At 34.6% G+C, this 19322-nt stretch overlaps 1 protein-coding gene across 2 annotated transcripts in view; it reads right to left on the bottom strand.

Moving 5' to 3' along the window:
• CCDC148 (coiled-coil domain containing 148) overlaps positions 1–19322 on the bottom strand; it is a 239061-nt gene that overhangs the window by 148806 nt on the left and 70933 nt on the right. Inside the window, exons 4-8 of one of the 2 annotated variants that reach the window (XM_028509630.2) lie at positions 10927–11030; positions 5138–5220; positions 4565–4716; positions 3314–3409; positions 3056–3237 (exon numbers count right to left, since the gene is read on the bottom strand). In XM_028509630.2, the coding sequence (XP_028365431.1) occupies positions 3056–3237; positions 3314–3409; positions 4565–4716; positions 5138–5220; positions 10927–11030 (617 nt within the window). The remainder of the gene's footprint in view (positions 1–3055; positions 3238–3313; positions 3410–4564; positions 4717–5137; positions 5221–10926; positions 11031–19322) is intronic. The other variant, XM_036023448.1, reaches the window with a different exon arrangement.

The raw sequence follows: 19322 nt of genomic DNA, 5'->3' as shown, positions 1-19322 counted from the left end.
TATTTTTCAAGCTTTTCTATCAGTGTAATAATTGCTTCATAACTCAGAAGTTTTCCTCCTTCTTCTATGCTCTGGAACAGTTAAATAGCAATTCAATTAATTACTATTTTAAATTTATATTTGAAATTGATAAACTTTTATTGTTTATAGTAGTTTTAGGTACACAGCAAATATGAGCAAAAGTACAAAAAAATTACCATATACCTTCTGTCCCCACACATACACAGCTTCCCCACTATTAACATCATGCACCAGACTGTATTTATTACAATCAGTAAACATATACTGACACAGTATCATCCAAAGTCCACAGTTTGCATTAGGTGTTGTACATTCTAGGGGGTTGATAAAATGTGTAATGATATGGATCCTCCACTGTAGTAACACACAGATAGTTTCACTCTCCTAAAAATCTTCAGTGCTCTGCATATTCACCCCTTTCTCCTCCCAGCCCCTGGCAACCACTGATCATTTTGCTGTTTCATAGTTTTGCCTTTTCCAGAATGTAATAAAGCTGGAATAATACAGTATGTAGCCTTTTCAGATTAGTTTCTTTCACTTAATAATATGCATTTAAGTTTCTTCCATGTCTTTTCATGGCTTGATAGCTCATTTCTTTTTAATGTTGAATAGTAATATTCTATTATTGGATGCACCACAGTTTATTCATCCATTCACGTACTGAAGAACATCTTGATTGCTTCTAAGTTTTGCAATAATTAATAAAGTGGCTATGAACATCTATGTGCAGATTTTTGTGTAGACATAAGTTTTCAGTTACTCTGGATACATGGTAAACTTTTTCTTTATGATTTCACTGCTGCTAACATGTTAAAAGGCCTTCCCCGCTCCAAGATTACTTAATATTTGTCAGCTTTCCACACAGTTCAAAGAGGGCTCCAGTTCCCCATTATTATTTGGGCTCTGTCCTCTCCTGCTCTACTGTTTTCCTTCATTTACACGATGGCTGCCAGCAGCAACCTCAACTATGTACTTTCTTGATATACCCACAAAGAAGAAAAGGCACTATTCCTTACAAGTATCTAACAAAATTCTGACCTTTGTCCTGATTTGGGCCACCATGAGCTAGTAGCTGTGGCCTGAGGAAATGTGGCTACTGACTGGTACACAATCCCACCAGGGCCTACCTTTGGATCTGGGGATGGAGTCATTCCAAGCCAAACCAGCAACATTTAAAATAAATGTTTGGATTAACCATCGTGTCCACTGCCTTTAGTCCAATCAAAACTTATAACTTAAAACTATCTCCCAGACATTTTAACACTCTTGTCATAGTAGTACACATTTGTTTAAAATATGCACAAACTTACTGATACAGGTGTGCACATACATGTGCACAGTCTATGTGTATTTTTTTCTTCCAAAGGCTAATAACTGCAACCAAAAGAGGAAATGGATGTATCAAAATAACGGCATATACTGGGCAAACCAGAAGTCTAGTTAATACAATAGTTGAACATATTCATTTGCTGTTTAGAACAGTATATGTCCATGCCTTACTGCCCATCAGCCAGATTGCCCACCACCTCTGTATGAATTCAAAATAACCCATTTCCTCTCTTCTCTACAATGAAGCTACTCCTGAAACCTCATTCACTTTTCATGATGCTTTATCATTTACTGCCAACATATTTATAAAGTAATCTCTTGCTTGATGTGTGCATGTAATATGTATTTGATTAGGATACATGTGAATCCTAATCTTCTAAACATTCCAAGCCTTCTTAAAGGCAAAGCCATAGTCTATCTAGTCAGTCTGTTGATCCCCCTATTAAGAAGCTTAGCAGAGATCATTGTGTATTAAGGATTACCCAATAAATATTCATTAAGTAAACCATATCATTAATTTTATAAAATTTATTCTTATAATTACATATGGCAAGCACACTATTAAACAAGGATTCATGAACATATAATCCACCAAAGTAGATTCCTGCTGACCCCATAACATGCCTTGTCACTCTCACTTTCATTGTTTTCATCTTCAACTCAGTTGAACAATCCTTTATTTAAAAGCTGCTATGTGCCCAGATATGCTAGGTGCTGAGGATACAAATATTAATAAATTACTTTGTCTTCAAGGAATCTACAGCCATCATTTAATATCTGTTCTTGGAACGTCCTCCCTACTCCCTCTCTCTCTTATTCTAATCCTTGTTTCTTCCCTTAGCATGTGATGCATATTCATCTTAGTTTCAATTAATCTTCAGTCATATCAATGGAGCTATGAAATCTTAACTTCTTCTAAGTGCTACTGGGTTGTTCAAAGGAGGAGCAGAAATTGAGTTCAGATTAAAAGGGAGGTAGGAAAATGGATCGTGAAGGATAGATCTTGTTGGAGGGAGGCATTACAGGCTGATAAGGCAAACTACTACAGGTTTAGGAGCTGCTAACCTAGAAAGTCCACAATCTTAGCCACCTCTGCTAAGGGAACAAAATGTCATCTGGAAGGAAAGATCATTTTCCTGAATTTTAAATCATTTAACAGTACATTTGTCATTCAAAAAAGGATTATCATTCCCAGGATACAGCCAAAAGTACACTTTTTTAAAAAAACGCAGCATGTTTTTAAAAATTTACAAAGTATACTTTATGTTCACCATAAGACAAAATCACGGTGGACTACAAATAACCTAATTCCATGGCTACATTTTTTCACTGTGGCCAATGATTACTACTAATCTGGAAGTATCTACTGAAAAGGAGAGTCATGTCTTGAAATGAAAATTCATAGTTACTGAAATTTCATGTTTAAAAAACGATTTCTTACCTGTATAGTAAAGAGTTCAATGAAAAGGCTATTTCAACATATTTCAACATCATAAAAACTTTAAAATCATTATTTCAGGGAAATTATTTTGCAGGGAAAAAGCCTTTTCACTAAACAAATAATCGATCTAAACATTTATTGATTGGCTATATTCCAACCACACAGTAACTCTGAAAATGGTAAATCAGAAGTATAGTAACTTCCCACAAAAATAAAACTTTAGGGGCAAAAATCTACATAAACCAAGTAGTTTTATCTTATTACCTGTATATATCTTCTAACTGCAGATCAAATTCATGAAGTTTCTTTTGATATTTCTCTGTAAAGTTACAGAACTCCTTAAAAATGGAAGATTTCAAATCAGGGTATGGGCATTCCAAAGCTTCCAGTTCCATGGGCAATTCACTAAGCAAGTTACTCCTTTCTTCTGAATAATGATCTAGTATCTGAAAAAAATTATGATTATTTTATTTAACACAAATGACAAACTGGTAAACAAATTGCTATCTACATTGCACTTACTTTAATACTCCAGTCTGAAAGATCATTTTCGAATTTCTGTTGCTCCAGCCTAAGTTCTTCAAAGACAGCTTTTAATTGTTTCTTCACAAAGTCAACCTATAGAAACATTTAGAACAGTAGCAAGCAAATTATGGCTATTTTCTCAATGTGTATATTTAAATGCATGGAATTAATCTCAAAAGCCAGTAAGTGATGAAAAATTAGATAAGAGAAAGTCCCTTTGAGGACATGTGGAAGGAGATTCAAGAAATGCCATAGCCAGGCAGTGCTTATGGGCGGAGTGGGGAAGTCTTCCAAACACATAAGTCAAAACTGAACTGGGAAGTACAGTGGGGTCCTTGCCACTCTGCACCCATGTTTTGGTTTTGTTCGTGGTAAGGCAGAGAACTTTTCAGAGTGTCTGTTTCAATCACCCTTGTCTTCCCTTGCATCCTTGCCTCTAATCCCCAGCTAGGCATGGGATTTTTAATATTTTTAAAAAATATTTTTTAAAAATTATTATTTATGAAAACACTACAGTTATCTGTAGTGTTATAACAACACTACAGATAACTGAAGAAAAACACCTAAAAGCCTACATCTAGTACAATTATAAACATGGAGTTTATGCTGTAGCCAGGGGAGACTGTCAATAAACTAATCAAAAATAGCTAAGAACATATCAGTAGGAGGTAAGTAATGTAAAAACATGGTAAGGTAATAGTGAGATAGTGTGGCTTCTCTCCAGTGAACAGAACAGGCCACTCAGAGGAGAGGAAGTTTAAGCAAAGACCTAAAGGACAAAAAATGTTCTCAGCGGGACAGAGGAGACAGCTGGCGCAAAGGTCTTCAGACAGAATGGAGCCTGGTATATGTGAGGAGAAATAGAAAGAAGGCCAGACCTGTGACAAGGTCTAGGAGGAAAAGAGGTGTCAGGTAGGAGATGAGATTAAAGAAGCAGAGAAGAGAAAGATGTGGGCCAGAAGGAGCCCTGAGGGGATTTACCAGGGGGATGACTTGATCCCTCTGCATTGAAGGTAGATCCTAGAATGCAATGGGAGGAGGGGCAAGAATGAAAGCACAGAGGCTAGTTATGAGGCCAATGTAACATTCCAATTACAAAATGAGCATGCTTCGGCAGATTCAAGAATGTTTATGATAATGAATAAACAGAATTTGCTAAGATACCCATGCTGATTTCTTATCTCAAACTGTTCTAGTTGGGACAAAAACAAAATATTATACTATTAAAAATAAAGATAATATACTGACCTCTTCCAGTACTTTCACTGAGTTAAACTCAGTATGTGAGTATGAATGCTGTGGACTGTGATGCTGTCTGTATTTTAGATCTTCTCTCAATTGCTGAAGAGGATTTATTACACTTTTAAGATACATGCACCATTTTTCTGATAACTCTTGTTCTATGGTGAAGCAAAATTAAATCAAGGTAACATATTATTTTAAGTTTTTTCAAGAACAGATTCTTAAGCCCTGGCTGGTGTAGCTCGGTGGATTGAGCATGGGCCTGTGAACCAAAGGATCGCTGGTTCAATTCCCAGTCAGGCAACATGCCTGGGTTGCAGGCCAGGGCCTAAGTATGGGGTTCATGAGAGGCAACCACACATTGATGTTTCTCTCCCTCTCTTTCTCCTTCCCTTATCCTCTCTCTAAAAATGAATAAGTCTTGAAAAAAAAAAAGAGAACAGATTCTTAGAGTACAGATTTATTTTTGAATTCCTTTAGAGAAAAACAAACTGCAGTTAATATTAAACAAACATGAAGTGAGTGGCCCACTTTCATCTTCAAAACACCCCATTAAATATAGGATCAAAAAAATCTCACCAAAATTCCTAAGGTCAGAAAGACATTCATTTCCAAGGTTCTCTTCATTGAGAAAAGATTTTATTTCAGATTCCACTTTACCCCTGAAATAGACATTAACTCAATTTTTATAACCATAAACATATATAAGTTAAAAAAAACTAGTAGTAGACATTTAATCTGATGTGGTTTTATTCACCAGTTTATTTATTCAGACAACATACTAAATTCCTAACATAGATTGGGTATTTGCCAGGCACGATCAGTGGACATTTGGTCCATAGCAATGATATTTGGTCCATCCAAAACATCCACAAGTGTATCTGGTCCGTGCCAAATGGTCCTTGATTCTGTCAAAAATGTCCATGCTTGCCCTGGCCGTGGCTCAGTTGGTTGGAAACAATATTCATTCTTAGGAAATGTCCCTGGGTTTAGATAACAGATGTTTATTTCTACTTTTGGTTTATAAGATTAATACATAAAAATACTATAATGTTTTATTGGTCCAATAATTGCCTTGTGGCTATACTGCCAGTAATAACCTTTCTTGCCTCAGTAGACTACCTGGTATTGGCAAATGGGGTTAGGTAGATGGTTTCAGGTTGGAATCTTGCAAAAGAGCAGAATTTATATTAACTATGCATGTTTTGCACAGGGCAAATATCAAGGCATGGACCAGACATCTCTGTGGATGTTTTAGACAAGACCAAGTGTTCTACAAGGGAAAGAAGCATATGTGAATGTTCTGGGCAGAAGTAACAGTGAGACAAAAGCAAGCATGTGACATGCCCTTGCACTACTTCTATAGAGAGAGCTCAGGGCACTGAGAAGCCACTGAGGGATATTAAATTGGCCTCACCTGCTTAGCAGATCTGTGTTTGAAAAAGATTTGCAAGGCAAAATGAAGGACAGGCTAGAAAGAGGAGTGATCAATAAAAATGGAAGATGAACAGGAGGGGGTCCAGCAAATCTGCACCAACAAGAGGGTTATTTTAAAAGTTAAGAGAAGAGGAGCTCTTGAACTGCCAAAATAAGGGTAAATGTATATTTTATTTTTATATACTAATACAAGTAATAAATCTTAATGATCGTAATGATCGAATACGTATATAAATCATATTATTATATATAGTCATTATAAAGTAAAAAACATAACCAGCTTTAAAAGGATATTTAAAAATATTGTAGTCGCCCTGACTGGTGTGGCCCAGTGGGCTGGACATCGTCCACAAACCAAAAGGTCACCAGTTGGATTCCCAGTCAGGGCACATGCTGGGTTGCAGGCCAGGTCCCCAGTTGGGGGAGCGGGAGAGGCAACCACACATTGATGTTTCTCTCCCTCCCTCCTTCCCTTACCTTTTCTCTAAAAATAAATAAATAAACTCTTCAAAAATATGTAGTCTCTCCTTTGTTTATGGCAGATTTAATGAAATCATAGAAATTAGTTTTGATTTATTATTATTATAAAATACAACATTAAAATGGCATAAAATTAAAATGGGAACAATTATAACACTTTAACACTGATTATTTTTGCATATAAGTTTCTAGCTGTTGTCTATATGCATATATATTTGAAATAGTTGTAATTATGTCATATTTACCACTTTATAAAGGTTTTTGAATATATGTTAAAGATATTTTAAAATAATTTTCATAGTTGTTTAATTAATGGCTGCATATATTCTAGTTTATATATTGCCATCATCTTTTTAAGCTAAGTCACCTGCATGGGACAGGGGGTTTTGTGTAAAAAGGGGTGCTACTGCAGATGACACTTCACTCCATATTTTTCCAGCATGTAGCTTTTGCCAAAAGTATCTTTAAGATTATGTTGGAAACTGTTAAATGAAAGGTGGGTACATAATAATGGAATAAATCCAGATATTATTTCATAATGGATTTGTTTCAACAAACACAGCATTTATAAACCAGCTAGCTTAGTTCCCTTATATTTTCAGCACCCAGAAAGCCATAGTGGAACATCCAAACCAACAGTAGTGGATTTGTTCATATAGGAGATCAACTGGCCACTTTGCATGTATAATTCTAGTAAGCTACATCCTGGCTTCAGAGATTAATAACCCCGAGCCATCAGACAAGACCAGCCCATTTTTCTACTTGTCCTGAGTACCCAACAAAATTCAGAAGCAGTTTTTATGCCCTCAAGAACTACCGGAATCTGGGACTAGCTTTGAATGCAAGCTAACATTTCCCAAGTCATGGTCTATAAAACAGGAATGGGATGGGATGCTAGGAAAAAGGGAAAATGGTGAGCTAAACAAAACCAGACACATTTCTACAGTGCAGGATTTCCCAGGAACCTGACTATGCTAATGTGCATTGAGGCTCTCCAAAAAGGGAATGAAATATAAAGTATTTTCTTAATATACAGGACTATTAAATTCATTATTCTCCAGAGTATCATAAAGAATACTTCTAAAGAAAAGAAAAAAGAAAAAAAAAAAGATACTTCTGTTTTGTACAATATGAATTAGGAGATATAGATAAAAATTTGTAATGGCCACAAGGACATTAAAACAGTAACTCTAGAGAAGAGAACCCCACCCGGTTCATCACTGATGTGCCAGACTAGGACCCAGGCATTCACCAAGTTGCAACTCTGCAGTACATGCAGCCTCCTTCCTCCACATCTGAAGAGGGGACTGATAAATGTTAGGCAACTTTTCATGTCCAAATCTGCCAATTTAGGTGCCTCCTAATGCTATTTGGCCTTTCCTCTGGTACCACCGACTACGACAGTAATACAAAAAACCCTCTTGAGTTTTTGTGTGACCATTTGCCTTGATGATATATTAATTATTTCCTAGATATGCCCACTTGTAATGCAACCACCTACAAAATAAACCAGCCTGGTGAAGGGTGTTTTTGAGTTCTAACAGTGGGCTCAGGAGCTGGGCTCAAAGAGAGCTCTCTGGTATCCTGAGTTACATGGTATGAATAGCTATTGGTCGAAATGTCATCTTTTAAAGATGCATTTCCAGACAGCATTTAATTGTTGGTAAAACCCCATGATATCCTCTGTGTAAAGGTGATACTTTTAATGCTTTAAAAGAGAAATTGTGAGCAAGAGACTACATATATTTCTAACAGATATTTGGTTATAAAAATATCCTTTGTAGAGCTACACCAGCTAGGGCACAGATGTGACCAGTGTGGCTCAGCTGGTTGGTCATTGTCTGCCAAAGCAAAAGGTCTTCAGTTTGATTCCAGGTCACACGCCTGGGTTGTGGGTTAGGTCCCAGTCAGGGCGCATGCAAGAAGCAATAGTCACATCTATGTTTCTCTCCCTCTCTCTCTCTTTTACTCTCTCTAAAATCAAAAAGCATGTCCTCAGGTGAGGACACAAAAGTATTGTACTGTGAATACATAAGCCAGTAACATAGTCATTTATTTTAAATAAAAATTGCAACTCTTTATCGCATGGCCAATATAACTAACTTCCTTCTAAACCTCTAAACCAGTCATTCTGAAACAAGGGAGCAAAATACTCTAGGAAGCATATCAATGCCTTCAAGAGCTGTAGTTTGAGAAAACATTAATTATTAAATATAATGTTATAAATTTAAATATAAAATATTATTTTTACTTTTAGAAACTTTATGTGACTAGTTTCCTCAGTTCAGATTTCAAAGATTTAAAGTTTGGCAAAATCTTTTTTTCTATCAAGGCTAGACCAATTAGATGAGTTGTGAATGGAACCCTGTGGGGGTAAAAAAGCTGCTCAACTCCAAGTACATGGAGCGCTGGAGTTAAACACGACTGTTTCAATATCACCTTCAAATAAACCAGCTGATTTGACTTCTGCAAATAACTTTAATCCTTTGAACCTCAAGATCTTCATCTGTAAAATGAAGATCTCATTGATACCTACTTTGCAGGGACATTCTAAGGAGTAAGTGAAAAAAAATTACTTAACATATTACTCAGCACATATTAAATCACATCCCCAAAGGTTAGATTGCATTGTAGGCCCAAAAGGTAATTCTGCAGGCCTAAGATTCTCAAATGAAGTCTCTTATGATGTAGCATAAGAACATTTTACTTTTAATGTTTTGTTAAAAGAAAACAGATTTTTAAAGGTTGAGAAACACTGATAGACTTAAAACTCCTGATTTTCTGGTGGTCCCTAAATTCTCCACAAGTCTAGCACATTCTAACTTTCCTCCTTTGCTATTACTTTTTTAAAGATTTTATTTATTTAGTTATTTATTTTTAGGGAGAGGGAAAGGGAGGGAGAAAGAAAGGGAGAGAAACATCGATGATATATAAGAGAAACATGAATCGGTTACCTCTTGCATACTCCCCACTGGGGACCTGGCCCTCAACTCAGGCATGCACCCTGACAAGAAATTGAACAAATGACTTCTTATTTCTCAGGCCAGCACTCAATTCACTGAGCCACACCAGCTAGGGCACTTTTGCTAGTATTTTTCAATTTCACTGAACACATATTGAAATTAGCTTACTTTCTAGAATAACAAAGAAAATTTTCTTGGATTTCTTTGTCCAGTTTTCAGCCCTTAAAAGTTTCAAGACATTAAGGTTGTTATTACTTGAGTGTTCCTCACTTCCATCATCTTTGTGTCATTCCAAGTAAAAAAAAAAGGATTATTTTCCATAACAACACATATATGCCTCTTCTATCTAGCTCAAAAACAACACATTAAGAAAAACATGAAACAGCCTAGATAAAAACTTTCACCAGTGCCTTCCTTTACATTTGAGCTTCCATCACCAAGCACCATATTAAAACCTCCTAATGGCTCTCCTTTTTGTCATGTGTCAAGTTATGCAAGTTCTCAAAAAAATTTCTAATAAGCCCAAATGCTCTCCCCATGAAAGGTGATATTATGAGGAATGAGTCTTATAAGATAGGAGCAACATAGTGACAAAATCTAAAATTATATAATGATGTAAAATCATTTCCAACCATGAGCCTTTTACTTCACACACAGGAATCTCTTGCCAAAATAAAAACCTCTTATTAATAAGAAAATTGTCAAAAGTAAAGTTAATGGTATTTGGAAATTTGACTTAGACTACGATCACAAAATTTATATATTTTGATATAAAATATACACTTCTTTACAAATACCAGCATCATTAAAACTAGTATATATGCCTCAAATGGAAGGGAAAAACATGTGCCTTCTCTTTTTGCCTTATCCTTTGGGAAAAAATTTATTTTTAAAAGGCTACAATCCAGATCAAGTACAGAATCATTATTTTGTTTGAATTCACCTTGAAGTGAATGCTGAAAATAATAACAAAAGTCAAAAATCCAAATATAATACCTCTAAAAATCACTGACTAGTATGTTGAGTCCCTTAGTTCATTTGTTAATTTTTTATTGAAACCGTTTATATATCTACTGCTATCTACAGTAAAAAATGACTCCCCAAATTTTGTGACCTAAATATGAATATGATGGGATGCTTGCCCTGTTTACCACTTTATAGGGAAGACAAATAGGTAAACAAAATATTATAATCCAAAGGGCTAAGTATAATGTAAGTAATTAAGAGTGGAAGTGTAAAAGAGTACGTGCTGAGCAGATAAAGACTACATTTTTTTCCCTAAGGAAAGCAAAAGCCATATTAACATATTCACTGAATTCCAAATTAAACTAAGGAAATAAAATTATTTTAACTTGAATCACAAACTGTAACTTTTAATTTTGACTATAGTAGTTTAATCAACATGGAAAGTTACAGAACATTTAACTAAGTAAGTGCAAGGCTTAGAAATTCCTCTGTGTACTTGCTGAGATTTCCCTCAGTCCTTACCTGACTTCATTCAGCCTCTGGTGTTCCTGCCACCATACTTGTCTGTGCTGTTTTATCAGTGTTTGTTCCTTAGATGCCTTTGAAGTCTGCACTGCTTTTCTGATCTAGATTTAGTGAAACAAAAGACGAGCCATTTCAATGTTTCTTAAAATGTGTTTCCACAATGGAAATGTTTAATCTGTATTTTCTGCATTAAATACTTAATCTTTTTCAATCCTATTAGTGCATCTTCTAACACAAAGTTCTGCTTAAAATAAGTGCTATGTTCAACAAAAACCAGGGAGGTGAAAGAGAAGATGGTTTGGAATACTGACCAATTTAAGAACTATGTATAAAGCATTTATGAAAAACAAAAGGTGAAGTGATTCTATTTTTCCATACATAGAATAAATAACACCTTAATTCATAAAGTCCTAGGAATAGTTTCCATGTATTTTCTCACCTTTTGACATATTTCCCTGCCAGGCATCATGAGCATCATTATTCCCATTTCACAGCTGAAGACACTGATGTTCAGAGAAGTTAAAAGAGTTGATCAAGATCATAAAGCTCATAAACATCAGAATAACATAGAACCTTCATGTATGAATTGGCTTGTATCTGATTCTTCAGCATAAGATGGAAAAAGTCATTGGATAAATTGTTAGGAGGCCTGGCCATATGACCTTGAACAGGCCATTTTAATTGTTCAACTCCATGACTTTGTAAGTAATTTTTTAAAATTTAGACAAATATTTATTTGAAGGTTTTTAAAGAAATCATTAAAAATCATATACATTAACACCCCAATTTTTAAAATTGAAATTCTCCCCAAATTTTATGACTTAAAAACATAGCATATAATTAGTGCTTTGGGATTTCTGTTGACAAGGTCTGTCAGGCTTGGGTTTGTTTGCTGACAGACCCATTCTTGGCCATCTCCCCAATCTGCTCCCTATCACAGAGCAGCCTGGGTGTCTCAAACACTTCTGCCAGCTGCCTTCTGGTTGGCTCAGCTGAAGGGAGACAATAGCAGTGGGAGATTGAAGGGAAGGAGGAAAGGAGAAGCCAAAGGATTACTCCTGTTGCCCTCTCTACTCTCAGAGGGTTCTCAGGGACCATCTGCATCTTCTCCATTTGCTCCACTTTTTCTTGACAGTTTACTGTGGCTCCAACTATTTCTGGATAACCTTGGACCATGAGATGGAGTACAAACCTTGCTTTTTCTAAATGTCCCTTTGACTTAGGCATGGCATGATTTCCTGCTGTGTTAATCCCTGTATTGCTTCACAGTCCTGTTTGGCTGTTCACCTCTAGCACCTGTGTAGCCATTTCCTGAACTGAAGGCCCTTCTACTCATTAAAAACCTCCTCAAGCAGTGTCTGTTTCCAGGTTAGACTCTGACACTCATGTTTATGCTCAACTCGTGTACTCCATACTAGATTTTAAACATCTACAAAAGTGCTATTCAAATCAAAAACTTGGTGAAATATGCATATCTTACATTTTCTCTGCTACTAGAACACTTAGTAGCCTGAAAGCTTTAACAGGTCAACACTGAAGATATAAAAACTTCAGATGACAAGTCCTAAAAAGACTCTTCATAATGCATGCTATCTCTAGCTTTCACTGATTACTTTAACCTTGACTTTATCTTGCCACTATAATGGCTACTAATTCAAAATTAGGCCTATAAGAAAACAAAATAACCCCAACATTACTTAAAAAAACACAAAGTCAAAGTCAAATCTTTTCTTAAGAAGGTCTTAAGAGTGCTGCAATCATGAAATCTAAAAGAAAAGTTCATTCAAACAAGAACAGGACACCACCAGAATACATTCAGAATGTCTATTTCACTTACCAAAAAAATAAAAGGCATAGTGTTTCTAAAAACTGACACTCTGGTGTTTGCTTCCAGAATACCTAAAACTCATTCCAACTATTTGTCATCTATAGCCTCTAAAGTTTGTTACAACAGACAAAACTTTTAAAATTAGATTTCTTTGACATATTTGGTCCGTGTTGTACAAAAAAACACATTGTTAAAAATGTAGACACATTTTTATAGCTTAAAAAAATCAATGCTGCTGCCTTTGGGCCTAAAGAAAGACCAATTAAGTAGACTATAACAGTCAAAATAAAGCTACTATTTTTCACTAGACACTTCCAATATTTTACAGAAATCTAACTTTTGTAAATTTACTCATTAACTTCATTTCTGTCCTCAGGCCAAAAATAAAGAAAAAGTCTTAAAAAAACAAAAAGTTTTAAAGTTGTATCTTTGTCAATATAGAGATTTCTAGGTGATTCTAGTTCATTTTGCAGGACAATGATCCACATGAAATCAACATTTAGGGTAGATGATGATGTATGCAGAATTCTGATGAATTTAAAATAACAAAAATAGTAAATTCATAAAAGAACCAGAAATTAGAGTTTCTTGTGTGCTTTATTGTGATGACCTAAGCTAATAAAAGTTAAACAGGCTCCCTGAAATGCCATAACAGCCCATTGGGCCAGATGTCCACCTTCAGAAAGAAACAGCAGTCACTAGGGGACTATTTAAGTGTTGGTTACATGTGCATATCTGTCAAAATTTATTGAGATGTATATTTAAGATTTGTGCACTTTATTATATGTGAGTTGTACCTCAATAAAGAACTGTTAAATAAATCAAAAGCAAAACCTACAATCATTAAGTTGTAATTTGTCATCTATCAGGTTGGCAAATATGCAAATGTTTAACAAAACACTTTTTGAAGCTATGGGAAAATATGATCTCTCTCAAATTGCCAATGGAAATACAAAATGATGCAACAAATCCCCTCCCCCATCAGAAGGACATTTGGAGATGTATAGCACAATTTCATATGAGTTTACCTTTATTTACAGGAATCTCTCTGAAAACCATAATAGCAAATGCATAAAAAGATAAATGAACAAAGCTATTCAATGCAGCACTATTTGTAATAGAAAGAAATTAGAGCACAAAAATTCCATCAATAAGTATTCTTGCCAAAATAAATTGAACCTGAATCTGATCAAGTCTCTAGATAAAACTATCAATTTACTGGAAATACAAGAGACAGAAAAACATGTTAAATGACACCACCAGGATATAATCAGCAAAATCCAAACTGTAAGAAACTATAAAAGCCAAACAATAAAACTTTGTCAAGAAATAAATTACAAGAACACAAGAGGAGTGAATAGAAAAATAGAAATAAATTGCAATATATGGATCTTGTTTAGATATTGATTTAAATAAATTTTAAGAAAAATTGGAGAAAATCAGGGAAACACAACATTGACTGCACATTTGAAATTATTAAGAAATTTTTAGCATTTTCAATGGCAATGCTGTGATAAGGTTTAGTTTTTTCCCCCTAATTATTTTAGAGATACATGCTAAAATATTTATGGTCAAGTATTCCGATGCCTGAGATTTGCCTCAGAATAATCTGTCACAAGGGGAAATTGTGGGTGGGAATGTAGAAGAAACAATAGCTAAGAGTTAATCATTGTTGAAACTAGATAATGTTACATGGAGATTAATGATACCATTCACTCTAATTTTACATATGCTCACAATTTTCCATAATATAACATTTTAAAAACAGAAATTGTAGATAGACACTTGAGTTGGACAAGAATAAACATTCATTCTTCTAAGCAAAGAAATTCAAATAAAAGTAACTGTGAAGATTTTTTTTATACTTAAAGTGAGAATAAACAGTTAACATATAATGTATCAAAAACTGGTCTCACCCTGGCCAGTGTGGCTCAGTTGGTTGGAGCATCATCCCATAAACTAAAAGGTCATGGGTTCAATTCTTGGTCAAGGCACCTTCCTAGGTTGTAGATTCGATCCTCACTTGGGATGTATATAAGAAATAATCAATCAATGTCTCTTTCTCACACTGATGTTTTTCTCCCTCTTTTCCCCTCTCTCTGAAATCAATAAGCATGTCCTGAAGTGAGGATAAAAAAAGTTTGTCTCAGTTTTCAGCCTGAATCTACTATCTGTCTTCAGGTTCAATCTCAGTTTTTGAAAGACTAGATCACTTAATGTCCACATCTGTGTATCATCTGGCATTCTAGAACTTGTGCATGATCACTGACACAGGAATTATATAGGTGACTATCACATCTATTCAGTAAAAAGATACCAGCAATACAAATCAGGCAAGTCTTTTGAATTTATTGCTAATTAACAAATTTTGTTAATTTAAAAAAATATAGTTAAGCATTCTAGATATAACATTTTTTTTGAAGCAAAAATTTCAGAGGCAAAGGCCTCCTTTCAAGAGCAGATGCTGAATCCTATCCAGTCACAGCTTTACACACATAAGCCCATCAATTAAGGCTAAGGTCATATTCATCAGTTGTCCTATCTTTCCCTCTTAGTTTCTGCTTTTTTAATTATTGTTCAAGTACAATTTTCTGCCTTTTGCCCCACCCTCCCCCCATTCCAGTCCACCCCACCTTGTTCTCCTATTTCCACCCCCCTTCTTATTGTCCATGTGTCCTTTGTAATTGTTCCTATAAACCTTTCACCCTTTCCCCCCCATTATCCCCTCCCCTCTACCATTTGGCCACTGTCAGCCTGTTCTCAATTTTGGTGTCTGTGGTTATATTTTGTTTGCTTGTTTGTTTTGTTGATTAGGTTCCTGTTAAAGGTGAGATCATATGGTATTTGTCTTTAACTGCCTGGTTTATCTCACTTAGCATAATATTCTCCAGTTCCATCCATGCTGTCGTAAAAGGGAAGGAGTTCCTTCTTTCTTTCTGCTGTATAGTATTCCATTGTGTAAATGTACCATAGATTTTGATCCACTCATTTACTGATGGGCATTTAGGTTGCTTCCAGCACTTGGCTATTGTAAATTATGCTACTATGAACATTGGAGTGCATAGGTTCTTTTAGATTGGTGTTTCAAAAATCTTAGGATATAATACAAGCAGTGGAATTGCTGGGTCAAAAAGCAGTTCCATTTTTAGTTTTCTGAGGAAATTCCATACTGATTTCCATAGTGGTTGAGCCAGTCTGCAATCCCACCAACAGTGCACTAGGGTTCCCTTTTCTCCACAACCTCTCTAACACTTGTTGTTTGTTGCTTTGTTCATGATGGCCATTCTGACCAGTGTGAAGTGGTATCTCCTTGTGGTTTTAATTTGCATCTCTCTTATGCTAGTGATGCTGAGTATCTTTTCATATATCTCTGGACCCTCTATGTGTCCTCCTTGGAGAAGTATCTGTTCAAGTCCTATGTTTATTTTTTATTTGGGTTGCCTGTCTTCTTAGAGTGGAGTTGTGTGAATTCTTTATATATTTTGGAGATCAAACCCTTGTCTGAGGTATCATTGGCAAATATGTTTTCCCATACAGTTGGTTCTTTCTCTTTTCATTTTAATGCTGTCTTCATTAGCTGGGCAGAAGCTTTTTATTTTGATGATGTCTCCTTTGCTTATTCTTTCCTTTATGTCCCTTTCTCTAGGGCCCATATCCCTGAAAATATTGCTCCGTGAAATATCTGAAATTTTCTTGCCTATGTTATCTAGACATAACTTGAAGCAAAAATCTACTTATGTGCTTTAAACGTTAACATTTTATCACTCAGTATTAAGTACATTTACATTTAATATTGCCAAAGTACTGTAGACAATTAACAATGATTTTAAAGTTGCTAATTTCATGTGTAAAAATATGAGCACATTTAATTAGTAAAATAAGGAAATAGATTGATAATTAATGCAAATATTAAGGGAGAATATATTTACTATGTAACTTTTAGAAGAATAAAATATTATTCTTGAGCAAACATATTGTATAAAAATTCAAATAATGATATATGAATAACAGAGATGATATTTTATAATTCTAATTTGAGTCGACCATTTGATATATTAGCATTCAAAACATTAAACATAATAAACTTTAATTTCCAGTTCTCTAATTTTACTTAAACCCTGAGTGTTTCAAAAAATAAGTTGTAATTGGGAATTGTTCAAGTCTTACAAGAGTGAATTAAAAACAAAATGTCAACTTGCTATCTCTAAATTAAGCAAGAAGGGAAGACTCCACAAAGCATATAGAACAATATTCCCAATACATCTTCTTTAACTCAAATATAATAAAAAATGAAAACTGTATAAAGAAAAGAAGAAGTGTTTGAAAATGATGAGAGAAGTAATCTAGCAGTGGACAATGATGAGAAATTATTGTCCCTGCACTTAAGGTTAAACTTTAAAGACCTCATTAACTATTAAATTTTTAAAATATTTTTATTCTTTGATACTTATTCAGTTACCAAAGAGAAATTCACTTTGTAAAAATACTGATTTTAACACTCAATCATTCCACGTTCAGCCAAAATGGTAGTATTTTGGGTACATGGTGGATGGATGGATGGACAGATAAAAAGGGATGCAAAAGAAACGCATGGATAACAGGATAATATTAGGAATATGTATTTTACATGTTCCAGTACTGACAAGGGTATAGAGAAAAATGTTTGTGGAGGCATCTTTATTAGAACAATACTTTGGGAAAGAGCTAAAGAACATTCATACTTTTTTGCTCAAACATTCCAGTTATAGGAATTTATCCTATGGGGGTAGATTCTAAATCATGAAAGGTGTCCATGCATTAAGACGTTTACTAAAGTATAATTTCCTATATAAGACTGGTTTTAATCCAAATATCCCCAAATTGAGATGTGATAAGGCAGTGGTCCCCAACCTTTTTGGCGCCAGAGACAAGTTTCCTGGAGGACAATGTTTCCATGGACTGGGGTGGGGGATAGTTTAGGGATGATTCATCTGAATTACATTCAAGCTCACTTCCTACTGTGTGTCTGGGTTCCTAACAGGCCCAGAGGCTGGGGACTCTTGTGATAAAGCATGTATCCTTTTCTATTTGGAGTGCTATTCAATCCTGTTTTTGCTCAATTCATTTTTATTGGCTGTGAGATCCCAATTCCTATGTTACTCCCTCAGAAAAGCCTTCCTACCTGATCGGAATCAAGTCTTGTTATTATATACCAGACAGAATGTATTTATTGGATTATATACTTAAAGTATTTTTATTTGGGGGCTTATTTGAGAAACACTGACTTCCCTCCTCCCCTTTTCTGCAAACAGTACATTCCATGGTGGTAGGAGCTATATTTTGTTCCTCACTGTATCTTTGAGGCACATGATAACTATTTATTTACTTAAGTAGGGTCAAGGGTGGAAAGTAGGGATGGCTGGGGTGGGGGAAAAATGGAGACAATTATACTTGAACAACAATAAAAAATAGTTAAAAATATTTATTTACTTAAGTGATTAAATATCATATAATAATATGATATTATATGGTAAAAAGATTATATGGTAAAATGTTAGGGGAAAATCTATATAGGATTTATGTCTATGTTTACCATGGAAAAAATCAAATATGTATGTGTATGTTTTTATATATGTATGTGTATATGTTGTATATGTACAATGGCTCAGAATAAAAATCAGAAATATGAAAATAGTTTTATTAGGATGAAAGTTTATGAGTAATTTTCTCATAAAATTTCTTTGAATGTCATGATAACATTAAATTATCTTAAAGTTATATCTGAACCAAACAAATAATGCCCTACTTTTTAAGTGGTGTTCTTAGTTAGAAGGAATATAACTCATGGATATATGATAGTGTCTCTAGAATAGGATATCAGCTGTACTTTGGATTCATAACAGCTACCTTTTTAAAAAGGATCTTAATAAAAAGCCATGCAAAACTAATGTAACACAAAAATACTAAACATAAATGAAGACTTGTAAATTACTTAATATGTTGCTTTGCCAAACCAGATTTTTAATGCAACCAAGCAATTTATAAGGTAATGCTATTTATAATGTACTCTTATTATTTTACACAAGAAGGAAACATATTGCATGGTAATCCTAAACCATAAATGATCCTAAAATGCACAATCACTTGCACATAAACTCCTTTCGAATCCAGTTTAGATTCACCTTTTCCTAGGTCATGGCAACAACAACAAAAAAAGGGAATTCTAGAACAGTGGCACCTGAGGGCATATTTGAATGGTGTTGCAGAAGGGACCTTAAATCAGATGATAACCCATGGCTAGCATTCACTCACAATTTTCATTTTTCAGACTAAGTTAGAAATTGTTGAAAGCTAATTAAGTAGCAATCTTTCTAAAAATACAGTTGAATCCAGACCTCTTGGGCTGCTATGAACATTAAGTGAGTAACAAATGTAAGCTACACAATACTCTGAGAGCATTCAATAAATGTTAGCTGCTGCTCACTATTATTAATAGTTAGAAGACTCAAAAAACTATTTAGAATGTTATTTTCATATTTACATTTAAATATTTTACTTGCTAGCAATTCAATTTTATAAACCTAGA

The sequence above is a fragment of the Phyllostomus discolor genome, chromosome 4 (assembly GCF_004126475.2).
Source record: "Phyllostomus discolor isolate MPI-MPIP mPhyDis1 chromosome 4, mPhyDis1.pri.v3, whole genome shotgun sequence".
Taxonomy (NCBI): Eukaryota; Metazoa; Chordata; class Mammalia; order Chiroptera; family Phyllostomidae; genus Phyllostomus; species Phyllostomus discolor.
This window is presented reverse-complemented; position numbering and strand designations above follow the sequence as displayed.